Raw genomic sequence first — 17298 nt, 5'->3', positions numbered from 1 at the left:
CAATAAAAAAGAACTCAGACCTTCTGTGTAAAAAAAAAAAAAAATCTAGCTTTTGATGGAGATCTAAAGAGAAGCAACCAAAATAGCCCGTCAGTCTGCCCGATACAATTTGAACAATTCCAACGCCCTCCATCCGTCGCTCCCGACGGAATGAATGCGAAACCTCCGCGTACCAACAGGGGGCTCTCTGGTAACGCACACCCCTGCCTGTTTTCTCACCCCACCAGCAGTTTGTTGAGCGTAGGGGCCCTGCCAAAAACCATTAACGTTCTCATCTCTTTTCTCCTGCGACATGCAAGAGCGGAGTTCACGCCTTGCCGGGATGTCCTCAGAAGACGAGCGCTGGCCTGCGGTGGCACGAATGACTTTAAAAAAAAAAAGTGATGGAGGCAGAGCGAAAAAGAGTGGGATGATGATAGGAGCGCCTCATGCATGGAGCAGTACTCAAGTCCTTTGATATCCATCCAAACCTTATTTGCATCGTACCCCTGAACCACTCCCTGAGCCCGCAGCACGGCAGCCGTGACACAAAAGAAAAAGTTCGACGCGCCTTTGTGGCTGTTGGCGGCCCCCGCTGTGAGAAGGAGTGTTCCTTCGCATTTGTACGCCGTGAACAAGCTGCAGCGGAGGAGGGATGAGATCACTGGCAGAGCCACGATGTGCACTGCGGGAGACGCGCGCGTACACGCTTCACGATGGCCACGTCTCGCACCTCGCTCAAGGTGACCGTGCGTGCGAACGCGGATGTGCGACCTCAAGCTGCAAGCCACCTGTGCCCTTTGTCATTGAATTTTTGGCCCGAGGAGTTGGTGCACGGTTCAGCTTGGTTTATTCAGGTGTTTATTCTTGCAAATTCCTCCCTCTATTGCAAATATGGGTATTTTTCCCGATTTCTCATCATTAAAATGCCAATTCAAGTCTGGAGAGTAATTGCAGTATGTCCATTTTTTGTTAATAGCACGTCAGACAAAAATTGGACGACTAATGGCGGCCCACGCAAAAAACGACGGTTGGGTTTGCCATTACAGTTGTTGTTGTTGTAGCCAAGTACGACGGTCGTTACTCCGTATCAAGGTCCAGAAAGTGAGCCACATTGGGTTGGGCGCTCCACAGGTGTTCCACTCTCAGCGTGGTCGGTTTTTGAGCACAGTTGAAGAGATGACGCGTATCGTGTGGGGGGGCGACGTCACACAATGGGCATTTATCGACGATGTTGTTGTTAAGCTTGTGACACCACCCCGAGCGGAGTTGCGACAGCGTCGATCTCACGGGCCGCGGGAGTCGTCTTTCAGATTCGGCTCCTGGAGGCGGGTAGCCGCCCAACACGATGGTGGGTTTGTAGCCAGCGATCCCGTCGACTACAGCGTTTCGATGGATCGCCGAGAGGCGGCGCCTTTAGTCCTCTGTAGTACTGCACGATCTATCGATGGATCGGTTTTGATCTGAGGATCATGGCCGGCGTGGGCCACTCTGGAGGGCAAAAAACGGTTGACCATTCGTAGTTGGGGTTCGAGACTTTGGGTCACTCCAGGGGTGGAGAGGCGTGGTGCAGGCTCATCTCGAATGAGCACCGAATAGTAGTTTTATAGAACCAGCTAGCAAATAATCCCCTAGACATGACAGTGGGGTAATGTATGTACAAAATATACTCTGGCTAAATAAAGAGTACCACATAAAATACAAATTTTTAGCCACAGAGTTAGTTTAAAATGCGCACAAAACATACATTTTGTTGTATACGGTACATGATATAGATCCATCAATCCATTTTCAGAGCGGCTCATCCTCACAAGGGTCGCTGGAGAGCTGGAGCTTAACACCGCTGTCGTCGGGCGGGAGGCAGCGTACACCCTAGTGGTCCCAGCTCTTTTCAGGTCATCGGCCAAGTCCTGTCATGTAATCCTGGGCTGATTCCTCACCTTTCTAAGGGTCATTGAGACCCCACGAGGTGATCTCTTGCATGGGGCTCCACTCAGACAGAGATTGACCGTCATGTTTAGCTTCTTCCATTTTATAATGATTGCTCCAACAGTGGACATCTTTTTCGCCAAGCTGCTTTGCAATTTCTCCGTAGCCATTTCCAGCCGTGTGGAGTTGTACAGTTTTGTCTCTGGTGTCTTTGGACAGCTCTTTGGTCTTGGCTGTGTTGCAAGTTCGGGTCTTACTGATTGTATGGGGTGCACAGGTGTCTTTATGCAGATAACAACCTCACACAGGTACATCAGATTGAGGATAATACATGGAGTGGCGGTGGACTTTGAACGGCGGACTAACGGGTCTTCGAGGTTCAGAATTCTAGCTGCTCGATAGGTGTTCAAATACTTATTTGCAGCTGTATTACACAAATAAATCATACGTTGTGATTTCTGGATTTTTCTTTTAAGATTATCTCTCACAGTGGACATGCACCTACGATGAAAATTTCAGACCCCCTCTATCCCCATGATTTCCAAGTGGGAGAACTTGCAATATAGCAGGGTATTCAAATACTTATTTTCTTAACTGTATATAGTTTTTTTTTTTTCTTACCCTGACATCCCAAATTGTTGGCAAAGACGGGAAAAAAATAAAATCTTCTCCCAACTGCTCTTTTATGGGCATCACTTCCAAGTGCTCATTATTTGCCGTACATCTGCTCGTTAAAATAATAAACCGCAACCCTCAGCAATAGAACGTTCTTTTTATTTATTTACTCATACGCTATGTCGAGTCAGAAGGATTAAACGGGGCAGAAGTCCTCCAGGCGGTGTGCAGCGCGTCCGCGTGCGTTTTAACCGACATTAACAGCCCACTTTGGGTCAACAGCTATCCAACCTGTTACCTGCCAGGTGTCATTTCGGGAGGCAAAAGCAGCCCGTGGTGGCTCCCTGGGAACCGTAATCCATTGGAAGGCTATTTGCATTTTAATGTGACTGTCAGAGGTGGGAGGGAGGCACGGAAGGAGTCTGGGCTATTTGCACGAAACCGGGCCAGTGTGACCGCCCCGGGAGTTTGATGGGCCTCGCAAATGTTAGGTTTAGTCGCGCAATTCCCTTCCTCTTTTATCATTATTTTTTTCCTCCCTATTTTAGAGTACCGTTCCCAGCCAAAATCAGCGTCTGATTAGTCCGTGTAATTTAATTAAGTCAGGCTAATATGAGGCGCGTGCATTAATCACGACTTCATTTAGAGGGAGGTGGCGCCGAGCTTTGAGAGCGTGGTTTGCGAAAGAAGGGAGCAGCTGTTGCGGGGAATCGCTTGTCCTTCTTTTCGGTAGCCATTGGTGTTCTCCTAACGTAGTTTGCATAGTTGACTTTCACGCAGCTGGCATGAGATCAATTCCCACTCCGTGCCATCTTCCAATCGCCTTGTTATCGACTGACGGCCAGGGTTTGTTGAAGTTTGCTTTCTGGGTGGATTGCAGCGCCTGCGATGAGCCTGAACAGGGCAAGAGGTATAGGAAATGATTGGATGGATGCTTAAGATGGTGGGGATGTATGAGCAGAAAGTGGGGGTGGAAAGGGTTATGTCTGACAAGAGCGCTGCCCTGAACACGATTAGAAGCCATCACGGTATTTGCCGTTGTCAACCATGATCCTTTGTGTGCGCGAACGCCGTCCCCGGCTCTAAGCCGGGCTAATGCGCAGACAAAATGGATTCGGATCGCTGAATAAATAGCATGTTGTGGAATGTCGGAAGTTGCCTGTTGCACGCAGTCACATGAAAGCCCTCTGGTCCGCCATTCCAGTAATGGTCTAGACCACGGGTGCGGGACGGCGTGCCAAAAAAAAAAAAAGACGTCAGCCAATGTTCCCTCTAAACTGCACGCGTGCAAATTGAAAGTATAACATACAGCTATTCATTTTGTGGCATTTTGTAATGTGATTCAATGAGTGAGGGATGACGGGTTGTTACATCCAATGGCACAATTCACATACGTACTGTAAAAAATGAAAAGACGCCGCCACTGGTTTCTTTTGGGCAGCACACGGAACTTTCTCTAACAACGACCGCTGCTCCGCCACACTCTCTTTTTCATAGTTTACCCCACCCCCCCGTCTTGAAGACGTACACTTCTAATTACAAATGTTAAAATACTTACGCAGCCCATCAATGTGTTTTATAATGACAGCCCACACGGCTGCTGCTTTAGTTAACAACACAGTCTGGGCAACGTAGAGCAAAGACGAGCTAGACATGCTGCTCATGTTTACTTTTGATATTAATGGAGAAAGTCAAAAAGGAAATGTTGTTGTTTTAAGATGCAATGACTGTCGGAGTATGTGAATAATCAAAGAAAAAGTGGTTAAACTGGACGAGATTTTCAATTTTCCGAGTGGGACAGGTCTGGTCTGAAGCCAAAGTGGAAAGCGCAGGATGAGATGGTGTATAATTTTAAAATTCCACCTTGGCACAGCCTGATCCAGGATGAAAGCACAGACAATACAGTGCACAAAAAGCCAATTCAACCCTAGAAGACAAGATAACGTTAACCATAAAACGGTTTGGGAGCATCAGCATCATCAGCCCCCCCCCCCAACCCCCCTAAAATTGTCGGTAACTCGCGAGAGCCTGGCTGCTTGAAAATTACATCTTGGGGTAAAAAAAAGTCTGGGCACCCCTGCTCTGCACCAAATGTTGCAGAAAGAGGAATTATGGCTTTAATAAGGCAAAAAGAGGACCGTTAAGTTGTCATCATGAAGACAGAATGTTCGGGGCGAGATGCTGAGACTTGCCAGGGGACACTAAAGTTTGATTCGTTTAATCCCAAGTTTAATACTAATCATCATCATATATCGTTGATCAGACTTCCTCAATTTAAGTCAAATATTGAACTTGTTTTCCATTGCACAGCATCAACCTCACTACTGTATTTTCCACACCGCATTATAAGGCGCACCTTCAATGAATGGCCTATTTCCAAACATTTTCTCATATATAAGGCTCACCGCATTATAAGGCGCATAGAATAGATGCTACAGTAGAGGCTGGGCTTACGCTATGCATCCGTTAGATGGAGGTGCGCTAAGGGGTCCATATTGATCCATATATAAGGCGCACCGGATTATAAGGCGCACTGTTGGCTTTTGGGAAAATTAAAGGCTTTTAACGGCACGTTATAGTGCGGAAAATACGGTACTTGCCGCTAGCGCGTTTGCATTGGCAGGAACAGGCACTAACATGTAACGTATATGCTTTAATAGTGTGTTGCACCCAAGTACTTGTTTATGGTTGACATAAACCGCTGCTGGTCACTCAATCAGGTTCATCATCGTGTCATTGGAACACTTGAGGAAACGCATCTCTCTCTCACATTTCTACAGACAACACATGCAGCTATGTCACAAAATGACTTATGATATAACAACACACGCTCCCATTGCACAAGGCGTTGGTCTTTACTACCGTCTCGGAATTCTGCGTTATTAGAAGCGGCGAGGTGACACGTTTCCTTCCTCGTTATATCTTCTGCTGCTTTTCTGGGACAGTGTAGGGGCGTGTCAACGGTCCACTCCATATGTCACTGCCAGACTCAACGGCAAACAGCAGCAGGAGGTAACATTAACGATCATAACATTGACACATTCTTGTGTCTACTGGGAATAGTTTAGCATTTTTCTGTGTTTGTGCATCCTGTCGTCGCCTTACTTTGCTTACTTGCGAATAACATTGGCCAATGCTATTTCGGTGGCACTTCACGGTTTGTGACATTCACTGAATGTTTCCTGACGTGATTTTAAGGTTGTGTCTATCCAAGCAAAAATTACTTATTTTGCACAAAACTAGAAGAGAGGAGTTGGATGAAAAGAAAGTGAAGCCAGAATTTTTTTTCCCCCATAACTATGCAAGTAGGAACTGATCACTCTACGTTGTAACCACTCGGGAATCAGATGTAGAACAGTGGTTATGTTATCAGTCACTCACATTTGAAAAATGTACGGGTGTGGTCAGTCATGCCTGCAGATATAAGGTTACAGGTGTGGTCCAGCAGTCGTGCCCGCAGATATAGTTAGATATAGTAACCCTAACCCTATAGTTGCGGGTGTGATTAGGGTTGGACTCTCAAGACCTTAAAATAATTTACTGAGTTGTTATACCGAGTATGTAGTTGTTAACTAATACCAAAATCATAATTTATTGACACTGCACAGACTGAGACAGACATTTTTAAAGAGGAGAATAAACATTCAATTTCAAAACTAAATATTCATATAATCAAATTGTTTTGTTTCATCATGATGTATTGTTATAATCTCGCGTAATTTACGGCGGTATCTATTGTCAATCCATTGACGAAAGCTAGCAGTAGATGATCTAGATCTTCCTAAAGCACGGAGAGGGGAAAGGTTTTCAACTTCAAGATAACGCGGTACCACGGTGGAAAATGACCACTCACATTTAGATATATGGACAGAATAGTCTAACATTAGAATTTAGATCAAGTCAAAGTAATTCACAATCTCATACTTATTATAGTTAGATACTGAAACATTACCTGTGTTATATCCTAGAAATGATTTAAGTGTAACTCAGGGGTGCCCAGATTTTTTTCCCCCCAAAATCTGCTTTTCAAGCAGCCAGCCTCTCGCGATTGACCGGCGGGGCTGGGGGGTGCACACACGCATCGCCGCGACTGCCGTAAATAGGAGGCCGGCTTGCTAGAAACCATGCGCCCGACATATTGACCACACCTGAATTAAGCGACGAGGTGGATGATAGGCTAACGTCTTTTTTTTTGGGGCACACCGTTACACGGTCAACATTGCGATCGACGCATTGAACACCCCTGGTGGAACCGAATTTCTTTTCACATGTCTCATGATGTTGATGACTTTCGACGTAAATGTGCTCGCAGTACGTGAAGCAGCTCGGAACATCACTTCCGAACACGCTCAGTTCCGTTAACTTTGCATTTCCTGTTTCCGGGTGAATACTGATTGTTTAGGAGCAGGCTTGTTTTGTTAACGTTTATGAAATAAACACGTAAATTAATGTCAAGACTACACAAAATAAGCGACATCTTTCAATATCTATTTTTTCTATCCATTCGTCCATTTTTTTCGCCGCTTATCCTCACGAGGATCGCGGGGAGTTCTGGATGCTGGAGCCTATCCCAGCTGTCAAGGGGCAGGAGGCGGGGTACACCCCGAACCCGTTGCCGGCCAATCGTAGGGCACATTGAGACAAACAGCCGCACTCACAATCGCACCTAGGGGCAATTTTGCGTGTCCAACGTATTTTTGGGATGTGGGAGGAACCGGAGTGCCCGGAGGAAACCCACGCAGGCACGGGGGGGGGCATGCAAATTCCACACAGGCGGGGTCCGGGGACCTCCGAACTGCGAGACCAACGTTTTACCAGCTGCTCCACTGTGCCGCTCTATTTTTTTCTACTCGTAACAAATTTTACACGCGTGGTTTTTTGTGCTCAACTACGCTGATTTGCGAGTGCGATGGCGCATGGGCGCGAACGTGCTCGTCAAATGTGAGTGACTGTGTTATGAATTCATGACCATTTCCTATTGCTAGTTAGTAGTGACCTTTGACCTTAATCAATTGTCTTCACAACTTGTGACAATAATAGCTCGATCATCCCAAGGGAGTCACGCAGAACGAGGCCATTTTCTGTCAAGGCGCATTTGTATGTTCACAAGACACAACACTTGGTTCTGGTCTTTGCATTAATGGAGAGCTACAAAACGGGAGACCGTCAGGGTATTTCCTGATGATATTCACTTTCAGTCATGAAAGACGCAAAGGGCAAGAAGCAATAATCTAATTTCTGCGTCAATACATTCCTCGAAATGGGAGCTTTAGGTTTCTTTAAGAGATGGAGTTCGCAAAAAAGGATCGTCTTTATCGACAGCATTGTGTTTCCTGGTAACTTGCGCTCCTCAGCGTCGTACACCGTAAATATGACATTCGGCCGCATCGCTGATTATGAGTGCCAGGCAGCTAATGCATTTCAATGCGTAGACATCCAAGGTCACTCGTGTTTCATTGAGTTCAGCCATTTACGGAGGCAGCAGCAACACGAGGTCACTTGCGTGGTCACGGTCACGGGATATTCGACTCAACACTTCAATAAAACTCTATGAAGGCATTTATGCGCAAGCGGAATAAATAAAAAAAATATGAATAGAAGTCAAGAGTGCTTGATGGCATAGGAGGTAAAGCTCATAGTGTGCAGTTTTACATTTTTTTTTCAGTCAGCACTTTGAAACAAATATCAATATGCTGCTTGTTTTATTTCGGTGTTGTGGTACAAATACATTACAAACTCCCATTCCAATGACCTCGGGATGGTGTGTAAAGCGTAATTACTGAAAATGATTTGCAAACAAATCATTTTCAACCTGTATTCAATTGAATGCACGACAAAAACAAGACTGTTTATGTTCAAGTTGATGAACCTTAGTTATTTTGTTGTAAATATTCACTCATTCCGATTTTGATGCCTGCAAAATCTACAAAAAAGCTGGAACAGGGCCATGTTTACCACTGTGTAACATCAACTTTCCTTTCAACACCATAATAATAAGGTTTTGAGAACTGAGTACACGAATTGGTGAAGCTTTATACGGTTGGAATTCTGTCCTATTCTTGCGTTATGTACAACTTCAGTTGCTCAACCGTCCGTGTTCTCTGTAGTTTTGCACTGAATAGTGTGCCTGCACCCATTTTCAATGTACTCACACTCTTTTACTATGAGTAGGGAAGTCACTGAAAAAGACGTCGCTTGGATGGCAGCATCTGTTCCTCTCAGCATTAATGGTGGCTTCAGAAGTGTACAAGTTGGCCATGCCATGGGACTTTTTGGATTGTCCTATGGTGACGGAATTGTAAAAGGCGGTACTCTTAATATAGTTATAAACAATTCAATCAATCTAAAGATAATGAGCACGCTAGAGTTCAAGCAACTACAAAAAAGGCTATTTGGACGATCAATGATGGTGTTTCATGTTCGCTACTACAGACAAGAAGTCATTAAAAAATAATAGATCACTTTGCTCATCCAATAAATCTGTCTGTACTTGGTTGTTCTTAGCCTGCACTAGTTAAGCCTTGCTTCAAAACAATTCCCCATCTATATACCACATGTGAAAATGAGTGATTGACAGTAGCAGAACAGAAGGGGGAAGATGAGTAGTACTTTAATGCTACAAATAAATTTGGTTATCAGATAGTGTGGTTCAGTCCGAGCTTAAAACTGCAGATGTCAGTAGCCTCAATAGAGCATGCTAATTGCTTCAATGCGAGACTTAAAAGCCGCCGAAACGTCCTTGAATATAATGATGGAACAAGCGTGGTAAACCTGATAACACCCCACCGAGGATCTGAGATGGCTGAGCCGACAGCGTTGGCACCGGCGTTGACACTGGCGCTGCGATTAAGCCACGGGAGCCATTTTGTGGCCGATTATTCATGACGCTACTGTACTGTAATGTTCCACTACGCTGGATTCTCTCATTAGGCCAAAACTGACTCTAAAGGCCATTAAAGTTTCAGTCAGCATGAATAAGTCAGAGTTCTGTCTCTGATCATGCGGCGCAAAGAGTCTCCAAACTCATCTTGGGAGCCTCGCAAAAAAAAAAAATGGAAAACAGCCTCTTTTGGCACTGGGGTTGCTCAATTAAATATGTGTGAAGGGCAGGAGGTTGGCGTCAGGGTAGCCTTTTTAGATTTAAATCCCAGCGTGTGGTTCTTGGCAGCATTTCCAGGAGTATCGATTAGAACGTTGCTGCGGGTAAATGACTCCCGACGGGATCGGCGCCGAGCCTCGGAATACCGTACAGGCTTAATGCGCCCCCCCGCCCCAATCAAGGTTGGTTGTGATGGGACGTTTACGTTGAAGCAAGCCTGTCAAATCTGCCCCAGGTGCGCAATCACAGATGGTATGAGTCGTGATGTTTGGTCTAAATAGAAAGCTTTAATATTTGTTTTCATGCGGACCAGGGGGATTCGACTGAAATTTAAAGAGGTTCAGTTTGAGAATTTCTTGAAGCAAAGTTCTCGAAGATCACGGTGTCTAACTCTTTATTGTGAGAGATATTTAAGTATTCTAGGCATTGTATCTATAGCTGTATGTAATCAATACCTCAACCTAACCCTACGGTAAAAGAAAAGCTCGAGTTTTCCATTTTCAGTTTGGTATTTTCATTTAACACATTTTGACAAGCGAACAGATTTAGAGGTTCACTTTGATCCTCTCTTTATATTCAACTCCCCACTATATTGCTCCGTGATAGAATCGACCTCTGGCTGGTCCTGCGAGGATTTTCCGCCATCTCTCTTCAGATTCTGAGTGGCTATGTTTTGTTTCTTAATGTTGGTTCAACTTCTTCACTTTTAATAGGTGCTCCCAGTGAGGGAAAGCAAATGACTTTGGCCATTACATTTTCATTTTTTAAGAGACAATCATTTGTTCTGTTGATTAAGTCAGAAATAGCTAAATTCTGAATCGATTTTCATCAGATTTACTTTTTTTTTTCAGTGCCATACTGTGTGCTATCAATACGTAACCATACATACATCCATTTTGTTTGCTGCTTGTCCTCACAAGGGTCACAGGGAGTGCTGGAGCCTATCCCAGCTGTCAACGGGCAGGAGGCGGGGTACACCCTGAACTGGTTGCCAGCCAATCACAGGGCACATGGAGACAATTACTTCTAGCGTAGCGTCGACATCGGCAAGCAGTTCAAAAGAGGCGCGTCGTATCTGACTAGCTGGTGTACTTGGTGTTGTTGCCTGAATGGGTGTACTTCCATGATCTACTGTCTCCACCAGTAAGGTTCCAGGCGAGTACTTTGTGCAGAAGAAACTATTGTGATTAGCATCGGTTGAGGGCCAACAAAGATAAATGGCGCTATTGACTTGAAATTCAGCCCCTCGAAACCCTCACCGGCGCCCCATCCATTATATTCATGACCTGTAGGGGGAGGGGAGACACCCACCTGCTCCACTCCAGTCCTAAGACGGCCGAGGGGCTCAAGGACCCCTCCTCCTGCGACTCACTGACATCAAAGTGACCCACTTCATTCCCCCGCCGCCCACACCCCCCAATTGCCCTATGCGCTTTACCCGCAGAAAATGGAGCTGCGTGGTTCAGTTTGCGAAGCTGGAGAGTAAAAGCTTTGTTTTTGTTTGGTTTTTTTCCAAGAAAGTTTGTCATTTCATATTGTTGCAAGATCACATTGTCCCTCTTCTGCCCTCCCCCACCGCCCATGCCCTTGAGCGTGTACAACTCACTGGGATATGGCAGTGCTGATTTGAAATCATTTAGACGCGAGGCAAATTGCTGCAGCCAATTGATCATTTGCCAAACTCACCCTCGCCGAAATGCAACGTGGCGCTACAGGAGAAATTGCGTTGTCGCCGAGGTGGATTGTTAACGATCCCCGAGGTCCCCGCGGAAGGTCGAGACGGAGTTCGTCGTTTTCACAGATTGACATTGATCGTGATTGGCTCGGACAGCGAGCGTCAGTGTACTTAGCGCAACTGTTTTCTCGCCTTCCATTGGTCATATTTGTTATTCTGTCATGTGTTGTAGGCTTCACATGGTGACGGATCAGATGGGGATCAGGAACGCGACTTTTATGAAGATCGCCGCAGTGGGTACTTGGATGGGGGACTTTGTCACTGCGTGGATGGTGAGGTTCATTTTTTTTTTATGATCTATACTTGTATTTGCATTAGGAGCTTGGGTCACAAAAGGTTTGTTGCATACATTATAAATGGGGTGTAGAACTCATTGTAGTTCAGCGGCCACATACAGAACTATTTTAATGTCAGACCCATACTGTCAATCTTTAAGGCGCGTTCACAGCAACATTTCTTCTAATCAAAATAGTAAGTGATTTACTTCATTCCCACACGCTGCAAATCATACTTTACATACATTTTCATGTGTAAGTGAATGTAGAAGTAATTTAATACTCTATAGGAACGCGTGCACATTATAATGTGATCCAATAAATGAGCTGAAGTACCATAGTTCCCGTCCTCCAGAGCGCACCTGGTTATAAGCCTCACTCGGTACATTTGTAAAGGAAATTCCATTTGGTACATACATACGCCCCAGCTGTGTAAAGTCCACAAGTGCCCACTTTGAAATCCACATTGAAACACGAGATATTTACAAAGAAAGACAGTACACAGACAGTTTAATGCTGGCTAGTGCTAACTCTAGCGCTGTGCTAAAGCTAGCACGAACGTTAGCACCCCGCTAGCACTAACGCTGACAGGGCCGGTTAAAATAAAACTTACCAGTAAATATCACTGAGACACGCCAGTAACACAGCAGCAACAAGGTAGCACAGCGCTAACTCTAGCGGAACGCTAACAGGGCCGGTTTAAAAAAAAAAAAACATACCGGTAAAAATCACTGAGACACGGCAGTAACACGCTAGCGCAGCGCTAACGGGGCCGGACCGGTAAAAGTCACTTCCTCGGGACATATATTCCACCGGTCGCACTCTTAACCTTTTCCGCTCGAGTGCCCCCTCGCGGCCGTTAGAAAAAAATGCACAAATTAGCCGCATCACCGCATAAACCGCAGGGTTGAAAGCATGTGAAAAAAGTTGCGGCTTATAGGCCGGAAATTACGGTACTTAAGAAGGGCGAAGGCAAGCTAGTCAAAATGGAAAGCGCACTATAAGGCTATAAAACCTTGTGAAGACAATTATATTAATCAAAATTTCATTACACCTTTATTTTTTTTAATACTTGTGTAATATAATTCTCTTTTCGATAGCAAGAAAAAGGTACACCCTGGACTAATTGACGGCTAATCACAGGATGCATACAGACAAATTTCACACTCACACTCATTCCTATGGATAATTTAGAATCTTCAATTACCCTAACATGTCTGTTTTGGAGATGTTGGAGCTTTTCCGCTAACCAGTATTTCGTCATCCTACCCTTAATATAAAAACAGATTCAAATTTACGATTTTTTATTTTATATGATCACTGGCCCTACCTGTCCCTAATAAAAGTTGCCTGTAAAGACAAATATGAATGCATTTCTCCGCGTACGCGCGTATCTGCAAGAAACTGTAACCAGCCTGCAGCAAATCGAACTTGACCACGCAAATTAGGCGTGAATAATAGGTATTAATTTATTCACTTATATTTGTGGTTTTCAATTACTCGTGCATTTGAACCCTCACCCGGCCAAACTCCGCTCGCACATAACTCTAATCATCGTTTCTCTCAAGAGGATGTGAACGCAACATTAGCTTGATTAAAGTTAAGCCGAGTCTGACCGCGCACGACAAATTGGGGAGATGAATTGGACGCGTTAACGTGAGGCTCATTGAATCCCTTTTTGAATTAACCGGTTAGCACAAATGACATTCTCCCGCTCTGGCCGAATTTCACATTTTTTTCATTTTTTTTTTGCCTCATTGGTTCTAACGATTTAAAACAATTGTCCCGTATTAAGCGCTAAAGTATTCGAGAGGGGAGTACGCCAAGTAAATAGCACGCACCTATTTCACAGGTCACGTGTATCCTTTCTAGTCCACTTTGGCGTGCTAGCAAACCCTCAGGCCAATGCGCCGTTTCACCCCCCCCTTGTTCATTTGTCAACAAAACAGAGAAGAGCTCTTCAACACCCGCACGCACGCAGCTGGGACAAGTTGACAAGCTCCGCGGCGGGTCGCATTAGTATTCCGCTCCGCATACTGCAGGGAAAGACGGGCCATGGGACGAGAGACTCGATAGGAGGATTTGGATGGGTTGGAAGTAGACGTCTGGTCGGAGAGGGAGGAGCCCGGCACGTTGCGGCAAAGCGCTGATTCCGGAAATGATTCTTTTTCTTTTTTTTTAATGTGCATTCAATTAATTCAACAAGATCTCCTCGACGTGAGCGGACAAGATCAGCATCTGCCTCTGCATCACCACTAGCATCTCGTTCAGTCCAATATTTATCCACGACAACAGCACTATCTGCAGCCTTGTCTCCATAGCAGTGTGGAATGTGGATTCTCAAGTACTTTCTTCGAAGAAAAAATGTTTTTTTTTTCTCTCAAAATGGTTCAGTCGCAGAAAATTTGGTTGACTACCAGTGAATGTTGAAGTTGACAGTTCATAAATGTTCCTTACAGTCCGTTATATGCGGAACATCACATGACCACCAAGGAAAATGGCAGCGCTGACTTCCTGTACATGCTACGCTAACGAGCATTAACTAGGTGTGATGACATGATTGTTTGTTTTCTTTCTGTCAAAAGATAAATACAATGCAAACATCAGTTATTGTCATCTTTGGTGGTTCTCTGTGTTTAAGAATGGACATTGTACACATTTTAAAGTTCTCAAGGGTGCTAATAGTCAACAGTCCGGTTTGCCATTCACCTGAACGGGGAGGAAGTGCTTTTACCTTTTTTTTTTGAAGAATGGAGAAGTAAATTGCACAAATCCCAGATTATGTTTCCAAGGTGGGAAAATAAAAATCACAAAAAAATTGAGATACTGTAAATCCCAGCCTACAGAGTGCACCTGGTTGCAAGCCTCACTGAGTACATTTGTAAAGGAAATACCATTTGGTACATTCATACGCCGCAGCTGTGTAAAAGCCGCAGGCGCCCACATTGAAACACGAGATATTTACAAAGAAAGACGGTACACAGAAAGAGTTTAATGCTAGTGCTGTGCTAGCGCACTAAAACTAGTGCTAACGCTAGCGCTAGCAAGACCGGTTAAAATAAAACTTAGCGGTAAATATTACTGAGACACACCAGTAACACAGCAGCAACACGCTAGCAGAGCGCTAACAGGGTCAGTAAAAGTCACTTCCTCGGGACATATATTCCATCCGTCTCACTCTTACCTTTTCCGTTCGAGTGCCCCCATGTGGCTGTTATAAAAAATGCAAAAATTAGCCGCATTAACCAGGTTGAAAGCGTGCGAATAAAGTCTTGGCTTGTTGGCCGGAAATTACAGTGTATCTTTTTTATTTGAAGTTAGTGGCAACACATTGCACAAGTGGTTATAATGCCTTCCTCACACTTCTAAGGTTGTGGGTTTGAATGTTGATCCCCTGCCTTCCTGTGTGGAGATTGCCTGTTCCCACCGTTTTCCCTGGGAACTCTGGCCTCCTCCCACATCTTCAAAAGCACAAATTTTAGTTTTATTGAAAGAAATGTTAGTGTTAAAGGCTTTGAAATCGACTCATCCCCACTTCTCGTACCCAAAGTCAGCTGACATAGCCTTCGTCTCGTTTTTAACCACAACAGGGACAAGAGCTATCGAATATAAACCAGTCACGTGTGATCAGTCATGCCCGCAGATAAAAAGTGACAGGTGTGGTCCACCAGTCATGCCCGCAGATATAAAGTTGCGGGTGTGTGTTCCGTTGTTAATTATGAGGGTACCCCTTTACGAGCGGAGGGGGGCGGTGTCAGGTAAACTAGGAAGTAGAACAAATTTTACGTGCGCGATCTTTCGTGCTCGACTGCAGATTTGCGAGTGCGATGGCGCTCGGGGCGTGCGCTCCCATCAAATCACAGTGACTGATAAACTGATTCTTGAGTGGTTGCTTGGGTAGTGGAACAGGAAATAAAGGAAAAGCTGTTCAGTTTCAGTGCCGCTCTAAATTAAAGGGTGTCTCTGCATGATTGCCACCTACTGGAATGGAATGGAATTGCCTCATTTAGGCCGAGCTGATTGTGTGAACTTCTACACTGTGTATTTCTCAGTATTTAGTTGTAAACTAAACAAAAAGAGGACCACTTGACTTTTTTGCTTTAAATTAATATTTGTGACTGTCACAATAACTTAGTACTGTACAAGAAAAAGCGAAGTTGTCCCAGTCGTGTGCAGTCCACACCAGTAATTAACTTTTACCGGCGCTGTTAGCGCTCCGCTAGCGTGTTTCTGGCGCGTCTCAGTGATAAGTCTTATAATTCTTTCCGCAGGTGACAGATATGATGCTTCAGGATAATAATTACCCACACTGGGGGAAAGCCGCGAGAAGGTTCTGGAAACAAGGCAACAATAGGATTGTCCTCTTCTGGTGAGATGTCTTTTGTTTTCGCTAAACAAAAGCGATTTACAGTGTGAACTGTGTGTACATCTGCAGCCTATCAAAGGGCCACAAGCAATCAATAGCCGTGTTAATCATCCATCATTTGTGTCAGCGCCTTTAAATTAGAAGAATGGGCGGGGGATCGATGAACATGGCAAGGTCACAGGGGAAAATCCTCGCCTTTTTTCATCGTGACCTTTCAATACTTCCTAAACAAACGACGAACCCCCCCCCCCCAAACCCTTTTATGGCCTCAGTCCAACAAGTAAATGTCTCCCCAGAGGTTCGTGTTTGAATCCAAGGGAGAAGCAGAGGACAAACAAGAATAGAGGATCACTCACTCATGTTTGACCACTGTACATTTTTATGATCAGTACGAGAAATCCAAATTACATTCAAATGATTTTTTTTCTTCCCCACATTACAGTCTTAATTATCGTGTTCATCCATCCATTGTATTTTGCCGCTTATCCTCACAAGGGTCGCGGGGAGTGCTGGAGCCTATCCCAGCTGTCAATGGGCAGGAGGCGGGCACTCACAATTACACCTAGGGGCAATTTAAAGTGCCTAATTAATGTTGCATGTTTTTTTGGGGGGGGGATGTGGGAGGAAACCGGAGTGCCCGGAGAAAACCCACGTAGGCACGAGAAGAACATGCAAACTCCACACAGGCGGGGGCTGGGATCGAACCCGGGTCCTCAGAACTGTTACCACCTGACCCACCGTGCCACCCAACATAAATTTGACACTCTAAATTGCCCATAGGTGTGATTGTGAGTGCGGCTGTTTGTCTCCATGTCCATCACAGTTCTGAGTTCCCGGGTTCAATCCCAGACCCCACCTCTGTGGAGTATCCATGTTCTCCCTGTGCCTGCGTGGGTTTCCTCCGGGCACATACAAATGCGTGTTGGAATGACAAAGTCCTTGAATCTTTGAAAAGTATTTTATTCAGAGCATCCAAAGGCTGCTAGTATCCTTTTGAAGTACTACATTCAAATTTATGTATTTATTGTTTCCTTACTCATCACAATGGATCATAACGACATTATTCAGGCATGTGCACGAATCCATCTTAACAGCGTGAGCGCTGCCGGTTCAAATGAGGTTTCTGCCCAGGCGGAGGTCTGCACTCTACGAAATATCCGCGGTGTTTAAAATGCGGCCTTTTAAAAACTTTATTGCAACATGATGGGGAGGAAAAACAAAACATTGACATTTGTAGTCGCCGCAATTCTGAGAAAGTCACGCACAATTGCGCTTCGTTTATCTTGTCAGGAACACTGTC

General features: G+C 44.9%; 1 protein-coding gene across 4 annotated transcripts in view; it reads left to right on the top strand.

The window, feature by feature from the left end:
* tmem117 (transmembrane protein 117) overlaps positions 1–17298 on the top strand; it is a 46847-nt gene that overhangs the window by 14762 nt on the left and 14787 nt on the right. For all 4 annotated transcript variants that reach the window (XM_061821641.1, XM_061821639.1, XM_061821640.1 and 1 more), the window contains exons 4-5: positions 11530–11629; positions 15904–16001. In XM_061821641.1, the coding sequence (XP_061677625.1) occupies positions 11530–11629; positions 15904–16001 (198 nt within the window). The remainder of the gene's footprint in view (positions 1–11529; positions 11630–15903; positions 16002–17298) is intronic.

Source organism: Syngnathoides biaculeatus, chromosome 6 (assembly GCF_019802595.1).
Source record: "Syngnathoides biaculeatus isolate LvHL_M chromosome 6, ASM1980259v1, whole genome shotgun sequence".
Taxonomy (NCBI): Eukaryota; Metazoa; Chordata; class Actinopteri; order Syngnathiformes; family Syngnathidae; genus Syngnathoides; species Syngnathoides biaculeatus.
The sequence above is the reverse complement of the archived record's forward strand: the minus strand, read 5'-3'. Positions and strand labels throughout refer to the sequence as shown.